The sequence below is a fragment of the Palaemon carinicauda genome, chromosome 32 (genome assembly GCF_036898095.1).
Source record: "Palaemon carinicauda isolate YSFRI2023 chromosome 32, ASM3689809v2, whole genome shotgun sequence".
NCBI classification, from domain to species: Eukaryota; Metazoa; Arthropoda; class Malacostraca; order Decapoda; family Palaemonidae; genus Palaemon; species Palaemon carinicauda.
This window is the reverse complement of record NC_090756.1, coordinates 19,624,241-19,642,104: the sequence shown is the minus strand read 5'-3', so window position 1 is coordinate 19,642,104 and position 17,864 is coordinate 19,624,241. Positions and strand designations below refer to the sequence as shown.

General features: G+C 39.8%; 1 protein-coding gene across 4 annotated transcripts in view; it reads left to right on the top strand.

Annotated features, from left to right (window-relative positions):
- Nucleotides 1-17,864, top strand: part of LOC137625299 (INO80 complex subunit E-like) — a 118,905-nt gene that overhangs the window by 93,826 nt on the left and 7,215 nt on the right. For all 4 annotated transcript variants that reach the window (XM_068356123.1, XM_068356125.1, XM_068356122.1 and 1 more), the window contains exons 5-6: nt 1,234-1,377; nt 4,498-4,670. In XM_068356123.1, coding sequence (XP_068212224.1) covers nt 1,234-1,377; nt 4,498-4,670 — 317 coding nt within the window. The remainder of the gene's footprint in view (nt 1-1,233; nt 1,378-4,497; nt 4,671-17,864) is intronic.

Here is a 17,864-nt window from a genome sequence, read left to right as displayed (position 1 = left end):
CTTTAAGAAGTCTCTAGTCTTCCTTAATGCAATTTTACAGTCATTTTGAGCAATTCTTTGATTCTCTAGTAAAATCCCCCCCTCCCTTTCTTTTTTCCTCCCTCCATTTTTGGTTTTTTATTAGCCTGAGCTGGATAAGGTCATTTAGAATGCTTTACACTTTCTAGTTTGGTATTCAATATAAAAACTTAGATCTTGAGACTTCATATTGCTAAGCTAACGTTTATCAAGCCAATAAAGTTTCATGAAACCATGGATTTTGTCATTTAGATTTATTTGATATAAAGAAGTTTAGCGAGACACTCGTTACAAGATTCCTTGTGCTTTCTTGTAGTATTTGGGCTTGTATGAGAACTGGAAATAGGAACCCGGTAAAGCTAAGGGAGTTTGACAGTTAGCTTGAGAAGGAAAGGGGAAGAATCATAATTAAAGGTAGAATGTTCTAAAGGTCGTTTGCAAAAAACTTATTTATGTCTACAGTGAACTTCGCAGGGCGATGTATTGGTAGTCCTAAACGAATAATTTTCTGTAAGGTTGATAGTAATTTTAATAATCCTTTGCTTGCGGGTGAATTTACAGCTATTAAGTGTTAAAAATACATTGTTCAGTGATGAAGTAGCCATATTTCATATTGGCTTTCTTTACTTGCAGTATTACTTTTGAATTTTGTACCAGTGTAAAGTGAAACTCTGGGATGATAAACTATTTACAGGATTTGTGATCTTGAAGTTCACCTATATATAATGGAGGTACAGTAGTGTATATCTTAGCTTAAAGACTCAAATTATAGGCAGAATTGCTATGATGCCATATTATTTCTAACATTTTATCGCATTGTCAACATGATCTTTTTGACATGCTGGTTAATTCAGCAATTTCTAATACTATGAAAATACTTGGAGAGAGTCTCTCTCTCTCTCTCTCTCTCTCTCTCTCTCTCTCTCTCTCTCTCTCTCTCTCTCTCTCTCTCTCTCTCTTCAATTAAGTTACATCATAATGATAATGATTTTATTCTTTTGATCTTTAATATGAAAAGAATTCATAACATTCTTTTTCTCGATACTTTTATTGAAGACTATTTGTAAAATTTTATAGATACTCATCTTAATATTTTTGTGTCCTATATTGGGTAAAACTTTTCTTTACTGTGTTCATAATAATCTTCACGAGTACAGTACTGTTTTCTATTTTAAAGTTTTTTAGACTATGCTTAAAAGAGCCATTCTCTTACAGACTTCGTCTCCTCATATTACTTTGGGATCTGGAGTCATTGGAAGTGATGTTCAGCCAACATCGAGCATAGCCACAAACGTATCGTCTGCAACTTTGTTACCCAAACTCAGCGGTGCCAACCTTTCTGCGGGAGCACTAGCAGCCGTAAGTGTACCACATGTCATTCTGCTATTGTAGTTTGTATGTTGAGCTTTGCCTCAATGATAGTACTCTAATGCTTACATGTATGCTCTGTGTTCTGGTTGAATCTTAAAAATGCAATTTGCGTTTCATTTGTGTAATGAAGCTGCTAACTTTTAGCAGTGAAATCATTTCACAAGATAATGTCATAATTTAATTGCATTTGTTCACTTCATTCCCATTAATCTTATGTTGCCTAATTTTTGAGAAGGAAATCTGTTGAACCAACATATTCGTTGTTGACCTTACATCACTCATTTTTCTTTATATTATAATTATTATTATTATTATTATTATTATTATTATTATTATTACTACTACTAAAAGGTAAGCTACAACCCTAGTTGGAAAAGCAGGTTTTAGCCAAAATAAAAAATAGCAGAAACAAACTACAAGAGAAGTAATAACAATCAAAATAAAATATTTTAAGAACAGTAACCTTAAATTAGATTTTTCTTATATAAACTATAAAATCTTAAAAATCAAAAGGAAGAGAAACAAGATAGAATAGTGCTCCTGGGTGTACCCTCAATCAAGAGAACTCTGACCCAACTTAGTGGCAGACCATGATACAGAGGTTATGGCACTATCAAAGATTAGAGAACAATGGTTTGATTTTGGAGTCTCCTTTCCCTATAAGAGCTGCTTACCATAGCTAAAGTGTCTCTTCTACTCTTACCAAGAGGAAAGTAGCCACTGAACCATTGCATTTCAGTAGTTAACCCCTTGAGCAAAGAAGAATTGTTTGGTAATCTTAGTTTGTCAGGTGTATGAGGACAGAGGAGAATGTGTAAAGAATATGCCAGACTATTCGGCGTATGTACAGGCAAAGTAAAAATTAGCCGTAACCAGGGAAAGGGATCCAATGTAGTATTATCTGCCTAGTCAAAGGATCCGTTAACTCTCTAGCGGTAGTATCTCTGTGTCATTTACAGCTATGTACATTGTTAGCTTTCTTGGTTTTACTCGGCGTCAATGACCTTAGATGTCAGGATGCCTGAAAACTTTAAATCAATCAATCATTCTCAGTTTTACAGAACCTTTTCTCTTTTATTGTAGAATTGTTTATTCTTCTTTTAGTGTTACATATTACTCGTATATTCTTCCTTTTATTATTACTTAATATTTTCTTATATGCATTATCATAAAAAAAAAATTTCAGTTCTGAGATTTCTGTTAACTTGGTCTGGGTAGTAAGTGTTTCTCAAAGCGAGAATGTTAAAGAACAAATTGTTAGGATTAATCTTTATGATATGGTGTAGTCATAGCTATGCTTGCTTTCCTCTCTGCTGAAGTGCCCTTTTTCGCTTGGCGACAGTTACCTGGTTGTATTACCGAGACATGTTTTTGTCACTCGGTACCACGTCACTTCATGATGTCATGTGATGTGAGGGCGCCATGACAGCAATGGTCGCCTTAACTGGTCAACAAATAATGGTTGATGTGAGGTAACCGCATTGGTTATTAATGTGCTATAACCTTGTGATGTGATGGCAAGTTTGGTGTTTTCATTGTTATTACATCATAATGAGCTAAATTTTAGCTGTGACAATGAATGTGTCCTCAGATCGTATAAGCCTATGTGTGACTATGGAGTTAGTCATCCTGATCCACTTGGTGATATTTGCGTGCAATTTGGACGATACTAAAATGATTCTATGTAACTTCCACTCTTTGCCTATGAAGATACCTTAGACTTTTCACATTAGGAAAAATGGCAAGTTCTTTTTTTCACCATCCAGAAATATAGTTCTCATTTTGTACTTCTTATAAGTTCTGTTCTTGGACAGATTGAATCCTGTTTATAACATCACAGACAGCCTTGACATTGATCAAGTTCAGATTTTTTCAAATTAGTTTTAGTTCTCTTTGGTAATGTTACTAGAGACATTTTTCTCTCATTCAAAGGATTTCAAGTTACCTGCATGTTAGATGTTTTCAGTAAATATGGGTCTACCTCTTTTAGCACATTTCAAGGATCTATTGCCAGGTTGCTATGTGTTATTTGAAGACTTCCCATATGTGTGGATAATTTTTTTTTGTATACTACATTTCAGATCTTTTAGCTCCGCCAGTATGGTATAGAAATACTATTCCCCAGTCTAGATCTTGGCAAAGTTCTTTAGATTATCATCAGTTACTGGTGATAGTTTCATCCAATTAGGAATTAAGTCATTACCAAAAATTCTTGCTTGTCAATCTTCCATACACTTTTTCAACAGTGAACTATTTAAGTACCTTTAGTGCTTGCACCCCTTTAAGTGCATATTATGCACTTTGTATAGCATCAGCATCCATATTCTTTTGATGCTATAAGAAGTTCTGCTGTCTTTAAGTGTTTAACTAGAATTTGCTCCAAATATTTATACTGGTATTTATTTTTTTTAAGGTTAACCAAAGTTATAATAATCGAGTATCTCCCATGTCATTTCGTCGGCAATTTTGTTGCAAAGGTAATGTTTTGATAGCTGTGTATTTATTTGTTTGTATGTCTGATTGTGTGTTTGTGTTTCCCATAACTCAAAAATTATATAATTATTTTACCGATTCTCATGAAATTTGGTGAAGTGACTGGCAGTGATCCAAGGACAATTTGATTAGAATTTGGGAATGATTGGACAAAAGGTCAAGCTAAAGGTCACCAAAATATTTTGATAGGTATTTATTTGTTTGTCTGCATAACTCAAAAACTATTTTACCAAATCTCGTGAAATGTTGAGAGATGATTGGTCATGATCAAAGAACAATTTGATTAGATTTATGGAGCGATTGGATCAAAGGTCAAGGTTGCGAAAATATGAAAAATCTATTTTTGCTATTTCGTGGTCAATTTTTATCTGATTTGCATGGAACTAGTGCCAAAATGTATGTAATTCAATTGCTTATCTTGTGATATACTACATGATGTAGGCGAAGGTATGCTGTCTGACGAGTGCCCATTCTGTTTTAGTACTGTATTGGTTTTCATCACTGTGTTAACTTTCAAATTGTATTTTCTTTTTTTTTGATTAAAACTGTTTGCTCAGCCTTTTTTGTGGTTTGACCAAGTATGTCCTGTTTCTATCTTTCCCTTCACTCTTGCAGCTGTCTGCACGTCGGCAGGTCGGTGGTCTCGGAGGAGGATCACACAATGATGGACAGCTGAGTCGAGAGGAGGTAGAGAGGCGTCTTGCAGCTCGGCAACCCATGAACGATTTCACCACAACCGTGTCTTTGACGCTGCCAAATCAGCTCTTTTCAGACAACATTATGGAAGGGTAAGCATCCTGGAGGAATTATCATGCAAATTACATTATGGTGATAGCTAATTTATATACTCATCCACAGAAAATTGTGAATGGACCCAAATAGTTATCAAGTGTTTAGGCTGCTTCTTCAGTAAATTATCTTCAATGGATCGCTGAATCCAGTGAGGAATCTCTTAATTTTTCTATTGGTATTTAATTTTTCTTCTTTGTTGACTTGAGCTTCATGAGGGTATTGTGTGGTGTTACCGTGTTGCTCATTTTGACGAGATATTCAAGGGCTCAGTTTTCTTTTTCTCTTTATCCCTACAGTAGTCATATCAACCCTTTGAGTGCCTGTCCCTAACCAAAAAGTTTGGCACTTTAACCCAGGCTCATGTTTGAGACATTTTACTCAACTCGGTATCATGATTTGATTTTTCAGCAATATCATTTATCACTTCAAATAAATTGTTACAGAACAAGTAATGCTCAAATACTGATATTTTAAACTGAGGGTATTGGTTTTTCCCAAATCTTATTACTGTACTTGCTTGTGAAAAGTCTGTCCAGTTTTTTTTTTGACTCCTTTGACCTTGTTATAGTGCTGAAGTTGCATTTTCAAATTTTAATAGGATTAGCAGCTTAATACACTTGATTTAGTGTAAATTATTGCTTCGATAGAATCTTTGAACATCAGGTATTTGAAGAATGATAGCATATTTCTTTTGGAGAATTCATAAATAATTTTAATCTTCCTTTTTCAATATTAAACTTACCCGATGATCATATAGCTGCATCCCTGCTGCCCGACAGAAAAAACCTACGGGCGGAATACGCCAGCGATCGCTATACAGGTGGGGGTGTACACCAACAGCGCCATCTGTCAAGTAGGTACTCAAGTACTCGATGTCAACAAAGAACCAATTTTCCCTCTGTCGTGCCACTGGCAAGACCTACTAAATACGCCGTCCCTAACTGGATTTGTTTTCACAACGATTTGGTGAAGTACACTATTCCAGTTTTGAGCTTTCGCTATGCAGGGGTTTTATCTTCATTTCAAAACTTGAACTCGTTTTGGATAGATTTAATTATGGTGACGAAGAGAGTATGGACTCTCTTTCACTTTTAAATGGCCGACCCTTCCCTTAGACGGAAGTGTGTTTAGGTTTTTGGTAATTTTGCTTAACAAGTTATAGATCTATTTATTTTATATCTCTCCGCCTTTATAGGCCTCTTCGATTAACTTTCCATTTATTATAAACTTATAAAAAAATTAATTTTTATGTTTGTTTATATGCGACCTTACTTGGAACCGAAGTTAATTAACATTGAGCCCGTCATATCGTTTTAACCTTTTAAGAATTTTATACTATTTTTAATGTTTTATGAAAGAATTTCTTTGATAGTCTCGTACTGTTTTCAAAGATGAACTAACGTTTAGTTTTTTAGTCTCCGCAGTTGTTGACGTTCAGAACGTTCAACATGCGCTCTATCGTTACGATAGAGAGAGAGTGTATCACGGTTTCACGTTGCAGTAAGAGTAAACCGATTCTAGCGTTTCGTTCTTTCTTTCTTAGCTTAAATGGTTTAAATTCTAAATAAAGGAACTTTTTATTTGGGAAACCTTTCAGTTTTTTCCTTTTAGCAAATAACATGTTTTAACGATATATAATTGGGCTCTTCTCTCAGGTGCTAAGTCAAGAGAGAAGAGAGAGAGAGATAGAGACGGAGGGAGAGAGAGGAGAATAAACGTTTCGTTCAAGCGGGTAACGTTGTTCTCGTTTTTTACTCTTCTCCCTTGTCGCTGTAGGGGAAGAAGGTAAAACGTTTCTAGAGTTTTATTCTTGTTCCCAGGCTTTATGCGGTGAGAGATTGTAAACGTAGTTTATTTGATCTAGTGTTTAGTCTCTTTTCCAGCCACTGAATTAGTTTTTTACTCTTCTCCCTAGTCGCTGTAGGGGAAGAAGGTAAAACGTCTCTAGAGTTTTATTCTTGTTCCCAGGCTTTATGCGTTGAGAGATTGTAAACGTATTTTATTTGATCTAGTGTTTAGTCTCTTTTCCAGCCACTGAATTCTTTATCTTTATTTATGTTTTTCTGTTGCATTGTAAAACTGTTTTCGCAATTACTACCTCTTAATGAAGGATAGGATTGCGTGTTTCAGGTAGAAATCAGTTAAAGTTTCGATTTCAGTGAAATAAGTGCAAACAGAAAATCAAAAGTGATAAAGTGATATGCGCAAAGTGTTACAGTGTTGCGTACGAGGGTTCGTCTGTTCGTGCCAGTTGTTCACCTAGTCCGGGACCTCTTACAAGCTCCCAAGCCCAGGGGAGAAGTAATGTCGAACGACTTATGGGTTCCACTGGCCTTGATCGACGAACAGACGTTTTTCCCTCCGTGGTTTCGGGCGTATCTACACACGTTGCCGACGTGAGATCGCCCCACCCACACAAAGACGAGAGAGCCCATTTATTCCTCGTCTGCGGAAGAGGTTTCTCGTAGAAACCATGGACCAAATCTTGCAGCTTTTAAGTGCAAGTCGGTCCCTTCCGCGCAAGTCCAACGGCCTAGGTGTAGCCACTGGGTCAGTTCGGACTCGCTGCAGTCATCCGACGACTGCACACCTCCCAAGAGAGGCAAGGTGGTACCGCAACAGGCAGTAACTCCGTCTGTTGCCGCACCAGCTGTTTTAGACCCTCAGTCACAACGGACAGTAACTCCGTTTGTTGCCGTTTTTTGTAGACCCTAAGTGGTCTATACTGCAGTCTATGCATACTCAGTTAGCTGCGGTTATGCAGGAGTTTCGTGCGGAGGCTCCGGCTGCGGAGAGCTCCACCTCCGATGCGCAATCGACCCTGCCAGACGCATGTTAACGTTAGCCGACATGCGGCTCCCTCCGTTAACATGCGTGAGCTACCGCATCAGCAGTGGGAAGGTGGAGTCAAGCTGCCGTGTTTTGACGCGATGCGTTAGTTTCCGCAACCCACGGCAGTCCCCACCACGCACCACCACTCCGCTTTGGTTGTTGCCTGCTCCCACACTCCGACTGCGGAGAAGGTTGACGATGCACCCGTTTGCCTACAACCTGCCACGGTTGTGCGCCCAGCATGGCTGCCTGCTCCCACACTCTGGTTGTGAGAGCTCCTCCACCCATGCGCTGTCGACCCTGCCAGACGCATTCTGACTCCCACAGACACACGGAGCACTCCGTTGCCGTGCGTGAGCTACCACAAGCTGCCGTGTTTTGACACGGTGTGTCAGCCTCCGCAACCCACTGTGGTTACCGCCACTCGCCCGCAGCAGACTAGTCAGTCAGGAGTTGAGGCTTCCCCACACAGCTTTGGTTGTTGCCAGCTCACAGACTGTCAAGCAGTTACATGACGTTGCCTTCTGGTCTGCTCCTAATGCACCAGTGCTGTATGTCCTCACGCTCCTGTTGTGGTTGACAGTTCAGTTTTTGACAGTTCACAGACTGTCAAGCAGTTACATAACGTTGCCTTCTGGTCTGCTGCTTTTGCACCAGTGAGATCCTCACTGAGATTACCTAGCTTTTCTCGGACATGGTTCCTGTAGATGAGAAAGTGCTGTTCTCCCTCCATCTGATTTTCCTTTGAGGACTCTGTCATTTGGAGAGGAGCCTTAAGCTGCTTAGCCTCCTATGGACTTTAATTAAAGCATAGCAAGGCTTCCAGGGATGGTAAATGGTTCCGCTTCAGTCGCTAACCCCGTCTGTTGCCATACCTGCTCCCATACACCCTAATGGGCTTTGTTGCAAGACATGCAGTCCAAGCTTGTGTCCTTGTTAGAGGATTTTTTACAGAGAAGAACCTTCTAGCCAACAACCTTCCTACCAGTTGGTTGTACGCCCTGTTGACGCTGAGGTATCCTTCTCACGTCCGCCAGTTGAGATGGTTCCTCCACCGGTGCGACCCAGTGTGGGTTGCCGGTCGCACGTTGACGTTAAGCGACTCTCGGAGGTGGTTGTGGACGTTCAGTGTGTCACTAGGAAGACGTTCAACAACCAGCAGAGGTGACTTGTTGTGACGCAGTGCGGCAACCTCAGCAACCCTGTAGGGGGCTGACTGCACAACCCAGACAGTCTAGACAGTTTCGGGTTAACGCTGTTCTTCCTCGCGTCCCCATGGTTGACAGTTCACAGACTGTGCAGCAGTACCATGATCTTGTGTCCGGCGCCGTCACGCATCCACCAGTGCGACCGGATTCAGCGAGTCAGACGTTGCCCACTCCGTTGCCGTTTCCTCATCAGTTTCGGATGAGGAACCCTCTGATGAGGACATTGCTGAACAAGACGATCAACCCCCAGCCCTGCTATCCATCCAGGAGATGCTGAAGAAGGAACACTGCCCTGTCAGGCTGTGGATGAGTCTGGTTAGGACACTGTCATCCGTGGTTCAATTTGTGTCACTTGGAAGACTACACCTCCGTCCTCTTCTGTTTCATCTAGCTTTTCACTGGAAAAGGACAAGACGCTAGAAGCGGTCTCGATCCCGGTTTCCGGAAAGATAAAGTCTGGTCTGACTTGGTGAAAGGACTTTATCAACCTTTGAAAGGGTCTTCCCCTGACTGTTCAGACTCCCAACCACGTTCTCTTCTCGGACGCATCGGACGTAGGCTGGGGGGCGACATTAGGCGGTAGGGAATGCTCGGGATTATGGAACTCGAGTCAAAGGACAATGCATTTCAACTGCAAGAAGCTTCTGGCAGTACGTCTGACCTGGAAAAGCTTCAGGTCTCTCCTTCAAGGCAAAGTGGTGGAGGTGAACACGGTCAACACCCTGCTTTGACGTACATCTCCAAGCAAGGAGGGACCTACTCTCTGACATGGTACGAGTTCGCAAGAGACCTCCTCTCCTGTTCAACAGGTCTAGACTTTTCACTAGTTACGAGGTTCATCCAAGGCAACTTGAATGTCATAGCAGTTTGTCTCAGTAGGAAGGGACAAATAATTCCAACATATTGGACCCTCCACAAGGATGTATGCAAGAGACTTTGGGCCACCTGGGGCCAGCCAACCATAGATCTCTTCGCAACCTCGATGACCAAGAGGCTCCCAATACTTTGCTCACCTATCCCGGACCCAGCAGTAGTTCATATAGATGCCTTTCTACTAGATTGGTCACATCTAGATCTATATGCATTCCCTCCGTTCTAGATTGTCAACAAGGTACTGCAGAAGTTCGCCTCTCACGAAGGGACAAAGTTGACGCTAGTTGCTTCCCTCTGGCCCGCGAGAGAATAACTCACCGAGGTACTTCGATGGCTAGTAGACGTTCCCAGAACACTTCCCCTAAGGGTGGACCTGCTTCGTCTGCCACGCGTAAAGAAGGTACTCCAAGGCCTCCACGCTCTTCGTCTGACTGCCTTCAGAATATCGAAAGACTCGAGAGAACTAGAGGTTTTTCGAAGGAGGCAACCAGAGCGATTGCTAGAGCAAGGAGAACATCCACCCTTAGAGTCTACCAATCGAAGTGGGAAATCTTCCGAAACTGGTGCAAGTCAGTATCCGTATCCTCGACCAGTACCTCTGTAACTCAAATAGCTGACTTCCTCTTATACCTGAGGAAAGAACGATCTCTTTCAGCTCCCACTATCAAGGGTTACAGAAGCATGTTGGCATCAGTCTTCCGCACAGAGGCTTAGATCTTTCCAACAATAAAGATCTACAGGACCTCCTTAAGTCTTTTGAGACCACGAAGGAGTGTCGTTTGGTTACACCTGGTTGGAATTTAGACGTAGTTCTAAGATTCCTTATGTCAGACAGGTTCGAACCACTTCAATCAGCCTCCCTGAAAGATCTCACCTTTAAGACTCTTTTCCTGATATGCTTAACCTCAGCTAAAAGAGTCAGTGAGATTCATGCCTTCAGCAAGAACATCGGATTCTCATCCGAAACGGCTACATGTTCTACAACTTGGTTTTCTAGCCAAACACGAGCTGCCTTCTCGGCCTTGACCAATATCGTTCGATATTCCAAACTTATCGTATGGTTGGAAATGAGCTAGAAAGAGTATTATGTCCTGTAAGAGCTCTTAAGTTCTATTTTAAAAAACCTTTACGAGGCCCGTCTGAAGCTTTATGGTGTTCAGTTAAGAATCCATCTTTGCCTATGCAGAGAATTCTTTATCCTATTTTATCAGACTGTTAATACGAGAAGCTCATTCCCTTCTGAATGAGGAAGACCAAGCTTGGCTGAAGGTAAGGACACACGAAGTTAGAGCTGTCACAACTTCCGTGGCCTTTAAACAAAATAGATCTCTGCAAAGTATATTCGACGCAACCTATTGGAAAAGCAAATCAGTGTTCGCGTCTTTTATCTTAAGAATGTCCAGTCTCTTTACGAGAACTGCTACACTCTGGGACCATTCGTAGCAACGAGTGCAGTAGTGGTGGGGGCTCCACCACTACAATTCCCTAATTCCAGAACCTTTTTAATCTTTCTCTTGAAATATTTTTGGGTTGTCCGGAAGGCTAAGAAGCCTTTCGCATCCTACTTGATTTGGCGGGTGGTCAAAATCATTTCTTGAGAAGCGCCTAGATTAGAGGTTTTGATGAGGCCCTTTAGTATGGGTTGCAACCCTTCATACTTCAGCTCCTAGGAGTCGCTCAGCATCCTATGAGGATCGCGAGGCTCAGTAAGGAAGACGTACTTAAAAAGGCAGAGTAATTGTTCAAGTCGTCTTCCTTACCAGGTACTTATTTATTTTATGCTTGTTATTTTGAATAACTGCTAAAATGAAATACGGAATACTTAGCTCATAATAATGTCAACATGTAATGCTGGTCTCTACCCACCCCCCTGGGTGTGAATCAGCTATATGATCATCGGGTAAGTTTAATATTGAAAAATGTTATTTTCCTTAGTAAAATAAATTTTTGAATATACTTACCCGATGATCATAAATTAAAGGACCCACCCTTCCTCCCCAATAGAGACCCAGTGGACAGAGGAGAAAATTGGTTCTTTGTTGACATCGAGTACTTGAGTACCTACTTGACAGATGGCGCTGTTGATGTACACCCCCACCTGTATAGCGATCGCTGGCGTATTCCGCCCGTAGGTTTTTTCTGTCGGGCAGCAGGGATGCAGCTATATGATCATCGGGTAAGTATATTAAAAAATTTATTTTACTAAGGAAAATAACATTTTTGAGTTTGAACTTGTGTAATTAAGTTTTTTCTTTGTATTTCTTTTGCATTTGGAGTTTTCCTCTTGCTTAAAACTAGAGAATATTATTTGCAAACCCATCAATTACTTGACACTTTTAAAATTTCTGCAGTACATCTAAGACTAATAAAAGCTATGTAGAGAGAGTGTAGTACTGTATATATAATGGTATAAATGAAACTGGTGATAAGCTAGTTTGTATGCTTTGTGACATGGAAGCAAATTTCTATTTAGTTCAAGTAATTAAATATGTTTGATGTTTTAATTTCAAAACTATACTGTACAAACAATCAAAGCAGATTTTAAAATTTTCATGGTACTTTGTTTGGTATAGAAAAAATCAACTCGTCTGAACGAGTTGCTCTTCCAGCCTTTTCGGGAGGTAATTGCTTTAAGAACAAAGTACCAGAAAGAAAGGTAGCAGCATTAACTAAATGTTAAAAGTCTTGCTTCACCTTGTTCACGGATTTATTGTAAAAAGAATTACTGATCCACCATAAAGGGTTCAAGGCAAGGAAAACTGATACAGTAGTATCCCTTTAACCCCCAGGCTATTTGGAAATTTCCAACCCTTAACCCCCAGGGGGTTATTTTTTTCCCAGCACATTTTTCCGTATATATTTTTTTAAATTGCTCTAACAGCCTTAATTTTTGTCATAGAGAGGTCAGGTTGGTCTCATTCTCTTGGAAAATGCCTGAATTTTTTCAAAAACTTATCAAAAATATGAAAAAAAAAAAATTTATAAGATTTTTTTGCAAGGACGTACCGGTACGTCCATGGGGGTAAAGGGATGGCTTTTGTGAAACGTACCAGTACGTCCTTTGGGGGTAAAAGGGGTATCATCTCCTCAAGTGATGTTACCTCACTGAAAATGTTATTGAGGATTCAAGTACTGCATTCTATGGAAGTTGAATAACAAAATTGGCTATTACACCAATCTTAGAGTATGGTATGTTCTTCCTGGATTTTTTCTGAAATGACAATAATCATAGAAAGAGCTTTCTTCATTCCATGAGGTTAGATTTAAGGTTGTCATCTTTTTAGTCTATAATAATGTTACAGCAACATTTGACTTCTATTTTTGACAGTCCTCTTACTATCATTTCTTGGATAACAGGAGGATTTCCAAGAGGCTTCTTTTATTTGTTGGCAATTTCAGTGCTGACCAGATGTATTAGATGAACTCTCGTTTCCCCCTACTGTTTGCCATAGCTTAAATGCCTCTGACTGTGCTTCTGAATCAGGCTGAGCATGTTTTAAATTTGGATAGTAGCCTTTACTTGGTATTCACCAGTTCTTCTGGTGTCAAAAGAAGCAAGGTGGCCCCTTCAAATGAGATGTACAATCGGTTGCCAGTTTTGTTGGCGATTAGGATTGAGCTTACCTTTAGATCTCGAGAAAATTGGAATAGCTGTTTTTAGTTATGTTTTGCATTTAAATGAGCCATGTCTATTAATTAAAAATTTAAGTCAACGTAATTGATAGGTGAATGATAACTTCAGTCCATCTTTTTCAACCTGACATGTAGAATAAGGTTTCTAAGGAGGCTTGTTACTCGACAGAATCGAGTTGACACTAATACCTTCAAAAAGGGTGAAGAAAGATTGGATTATTTTGCTGGATAGGAAAATTTTATAAACCCTCTATAGTTATCCCTAAATTGATAATTGATTGGGCAGAGGACCATTTCTCTCAAGAGGGGATAGCCAGAGTAGGTATGCAGGCACGTTTTTGGATGGTACCAGCAGGTCTAGTAAAGATTTTATTCTTTTGATGACCAGGGAAATTTGGAAAATTAGTTGGGCTAGGAACCGGGATAAACTGTTTAGTAGGCAAACAGGCAAATTTAGGGATCTATAGAGGTATGAAACTCATTTCTCTCAGTATAAGCCATTATCCAGATAAAACAAGACCATTGTCCATGATGTGTAGTATCCTTCCAGCTAGTGGCATGGTGCTCATGAAAATTCGTGAAGTTGTTCTTAAACTGAGGCAGACTTACTTGAATAATTTGCTTCCATAACAGATCTTAATTATTAGTCAATCTTAGTAGAAAGGCATGTGAAAATGTCATTCTTCTACACTAGTCTTGATAGGCAGTACTGTGAAAGCAGTACTTGTAAAATTATCAAATAAAACCATGCAGCCTTGTTCTATGGAACATCTTTAGATTTCATACTAAGGAGTGCTGACATAGGCTGAAAGGATTGGTCTTTCTCACTCCCCCCTACCCTTTAAATTCCATATAATTTGTAGGTTCAATGAGACATGTTGACTTTGGCCTTGAGACTTTAATTTAACCTAAAGATTTGATATATGAGGAATGGATATTTGCATTAGTTTATAGACCTTTCCGATAAACCCCTTAAAAGCCCATAGATCTAATTAAAACCAAAACAATGATTCAGGAATTGACATTGCCTTCCACCAGACTGTACTGGTAGAACTATCTACCAGCTTTGTGCTGAGAATAATACTAGTTCAGGTGCACTCTTCTTCTGCTGCAAAGAACTTGATTGATAAGTCTAGTAACTCAGGAGAAGGTGCATAGGTCACTGGTTAGTCGAAGGATTGATTGCTCTTATGGCCCTTGCCAAAGGAAAATGTGGTTATTTTAGCTAGCCAAAATAAATGTCCCTTTACAAGAGTTTTAATCATCACTTCATGCTTCTGAGTGAGGAAAAAAAGAGGCCCGCAAAGATCAAAGTTACTCAAACTTTTTAATGACAATGCTCAAAGGTCTGCAAGCAAGTAATCTAAACACTTCATAAACCCGATTATGATTTAGTATCTAACTTGTCAATCCTGTATTGGAAGACCAATTCTTTAACCCTCTGGAAACTATATACGTTTGGCAAAAGAGCTCAACTTCAGTCTTTGCATACTGTATGTTTCAAGCTTCATTAGCAGATGCATACAACCTCAATGGAATGAATTAACTTAATTAGCAGGTAGATCCTGGCCAACTTGTGAATTTTATCTGCAGAAGCAGGGTTCCATCCTTTCATAAGTGTTGAAGAAATGTGTCAGTTAAATTCAATGATGTTGAATTCTGTCCCGATATCCTGCTTTTGTGTAGAAACTCTTGGTTGTTGTTTATACCTAATATTAGAGTTTTACAAGCTCAAGGCCTTGCCGTTAAGTTGCTACTCGTTTTTCTTGTTCTTGGTGTGTACACTCGTTATTATTTTTTCCTACTTCTCCATTATTTGCACTGATAATCATGAAACTTAATAGGTATATTTTAAGGGCCAGTGTCTATCGATCCTCTCAGCTTTTTTTTTTTTCAAAATTCCATCTCGCTAATTAGTAATTAATTATTGAAAAACAATTAGATTTTGACAACTGTTAATAAGCATTGGAGCAGCGTGAAATTTTGTGTCAGACTATTAATTTATATAATTAATAATTTTTGTACCCTTAATTACTCGGTCAGTCTGAAACTTGGTATGTGGATACTATTGGAATACCTGCATCGAAGCTCAGGGCGTGATTTTAATATTTTGTTTTGTTGATTAGTAATTATCAAACAATCAACTCTTATTTCACAGAAAATAACCATGTTTAGTGTTAAGGAGTGACAGGTGATTACAGTGGTGCACTTGACTGAATGATTCTGATGATTATTGATAAGTAATTAACAATTTAATTGAAGAAAAATTTATTTTCAAAGTTAACAGAAATAGTCTTTGTTTGGTGTCAAATGAAAGGGAAGAGACAGAACACAACGTTGCCATCAATAATTAATAACTAATTGATGAGACCAGTATATTTTCAAAGTAGGGAAAACAGTTATATTTGGTGTCATATTGAAAAGGAGTGATTGGAGACCAGGAATATACAACTAACAGAATGGTTACTGCTGTCTTTAATCATACATACATATACCAAGGCACTTCCCCCAATTTTGGAGGGTAGCCGACATCAAACAAATGAAACAAAAAAGGGGACCTCTCCCTCTACGTTCCTCCCAGCCTGACAAGGGACTCAACCGAGTTCAACTGGTACTGCTAGGGTGTCACAGCCCACCCTCCTCCGTTATCCACCACAGATGAAACTTCATAACGCTGAATCCCCTACTACTGCTACCTCCGCGGTCATCTAAGGCACCGGAGGAAGCAGCAGGGCCTACCGGAACTGTGGCACAATCGCTCGCCATTCATTCTTATTTCTAGCACGCTCTCTTGCCTCTCTCACATCTATTCTCCTATCACCCAGAGCTTTCTTCACTCCATCCATCCACCCAAACCTTGGCCTTCCTCTTGTACTTCTCCCATCAACTTTTGCATTCATCACCTTCTTTAGCAGACAGCCATTTTCCATTCTCTCAACATGGCCAAACCACCTCAACACATTCATATCCACTCTAGCTGCTAACTCATTTCTTACACCCGTTCTCACCCTCACTACTTCGTTCCTAACCTTATCTACTCGAGATACACGAGCCATACTCCTTAGACACTTCATCTCAAACACATTCAATTTCTGTCTCTCCGTCACCTTCATTCCCCACAACTCCAATCCATACATCACAGTTGGTACAATCACTTTCTCATACAGGACTCTCTATACATTCATGCCCAACCCTCTATTTTTTGCTACTCCCTTAACTTCCCCAACATTTTGCATCCTTCATTCACTCTGATGTACATCTGCTTCCACTCCACCATTTGCTGCAACAACAGACCCCAAGTACTTAAACTGATCCTCCTCCTCAAGTAACTCTCCATTCAACATGACATTCAACCTCGCACCACCTTCCCTTCCCATACATCTCATAACCTTACTCTTACCCATATTAACTCTCAACTGCCTTCTCTCACACACCCTTCCAAATTCTGTCACTAATCGGCCAAGCTTCTCTTCCTCGTCTGCAATCAGTACAGTATCATCCGCAAACAACTGACTTACCTCCCATTCATGGTCATTCTCGTTTACCAGTTTCAATCCTCGTTCAAGCACTTGAGCATTCACGTCTCTCGCCACTCCATCAACATTCAAGTTAAACAACCACGGCGACATCACACATCCCTGTCTCAGCCCCACTGTCACTGGAAACCAATCGCTCACTTCATTTCCTATCCTAACACATGCTTTACTATCTTTGTAGAAAGTTTTTCACTGCTTGCAACAACCTTCCATCAACTCCATATAACCTCATCACATTCCACATTGCTTCCCTATCAACTCTATCATACCCTTTCTCCAGATCCATAAATGCAACATACACCTCCTTACCTTTCGCTAAATATTTCTCGCATATCTGCCTAACTGTAAAAATCTGATTCATACAACCCTTACCTCTTCTAAAACCACCCTGTACTTCTAAGATTTCATTCTCTGTTTTATCCTTAATCCTATTAATCAGTACTCTACCATACACTTTTCCAACTACACTCAACAAACTAATACCCCTTGAAATACAACACTCATGCACATCTCCCTTACCCTTATATAGTGGTACATACACGCACAAACCCAATCTACTGGTACCATTGACAACACAAAACACACATTAAACAATCTCACCAACCATTCAAGTACATTCACACCCCCTTCCTTCAACATCTCGGCTCTCACACCTTCCATACCAGATGCTTTTACTACTCTCGTTTCATCTAGTACTCTCCTCACTTCCTCTCTTGTAATCTCTCTCTCATTCACATCTCCCATCACCGACACCTGCAACAGCAATTATATCTGCCTCCCTATTATCCTCAATATTCAGTAAACTTTCAAAATATTCCGCCCATCATTTCCTTGCCTCCTCTCCTTTTAACAACCTTCCATTTCCATCTTTCACTCTCTCTTCAATTCTTGAACCAACCTTCCTTACTCTCTTCACTTCTTTCCAAAACTACTTCTTATGCTCTTCATATGAATGACCCAATCCCTGACCCCACCTCAGGTCAACTGCCCTCTTTGCCTCACTTACCTTGCGCTTTACTTCCACATTTTTCTCTCTATATCTTTCATACTTCTCTACACTATTACTCTTTCTTTAATGATTAATTAAATAATCACACTTTCATTTCTT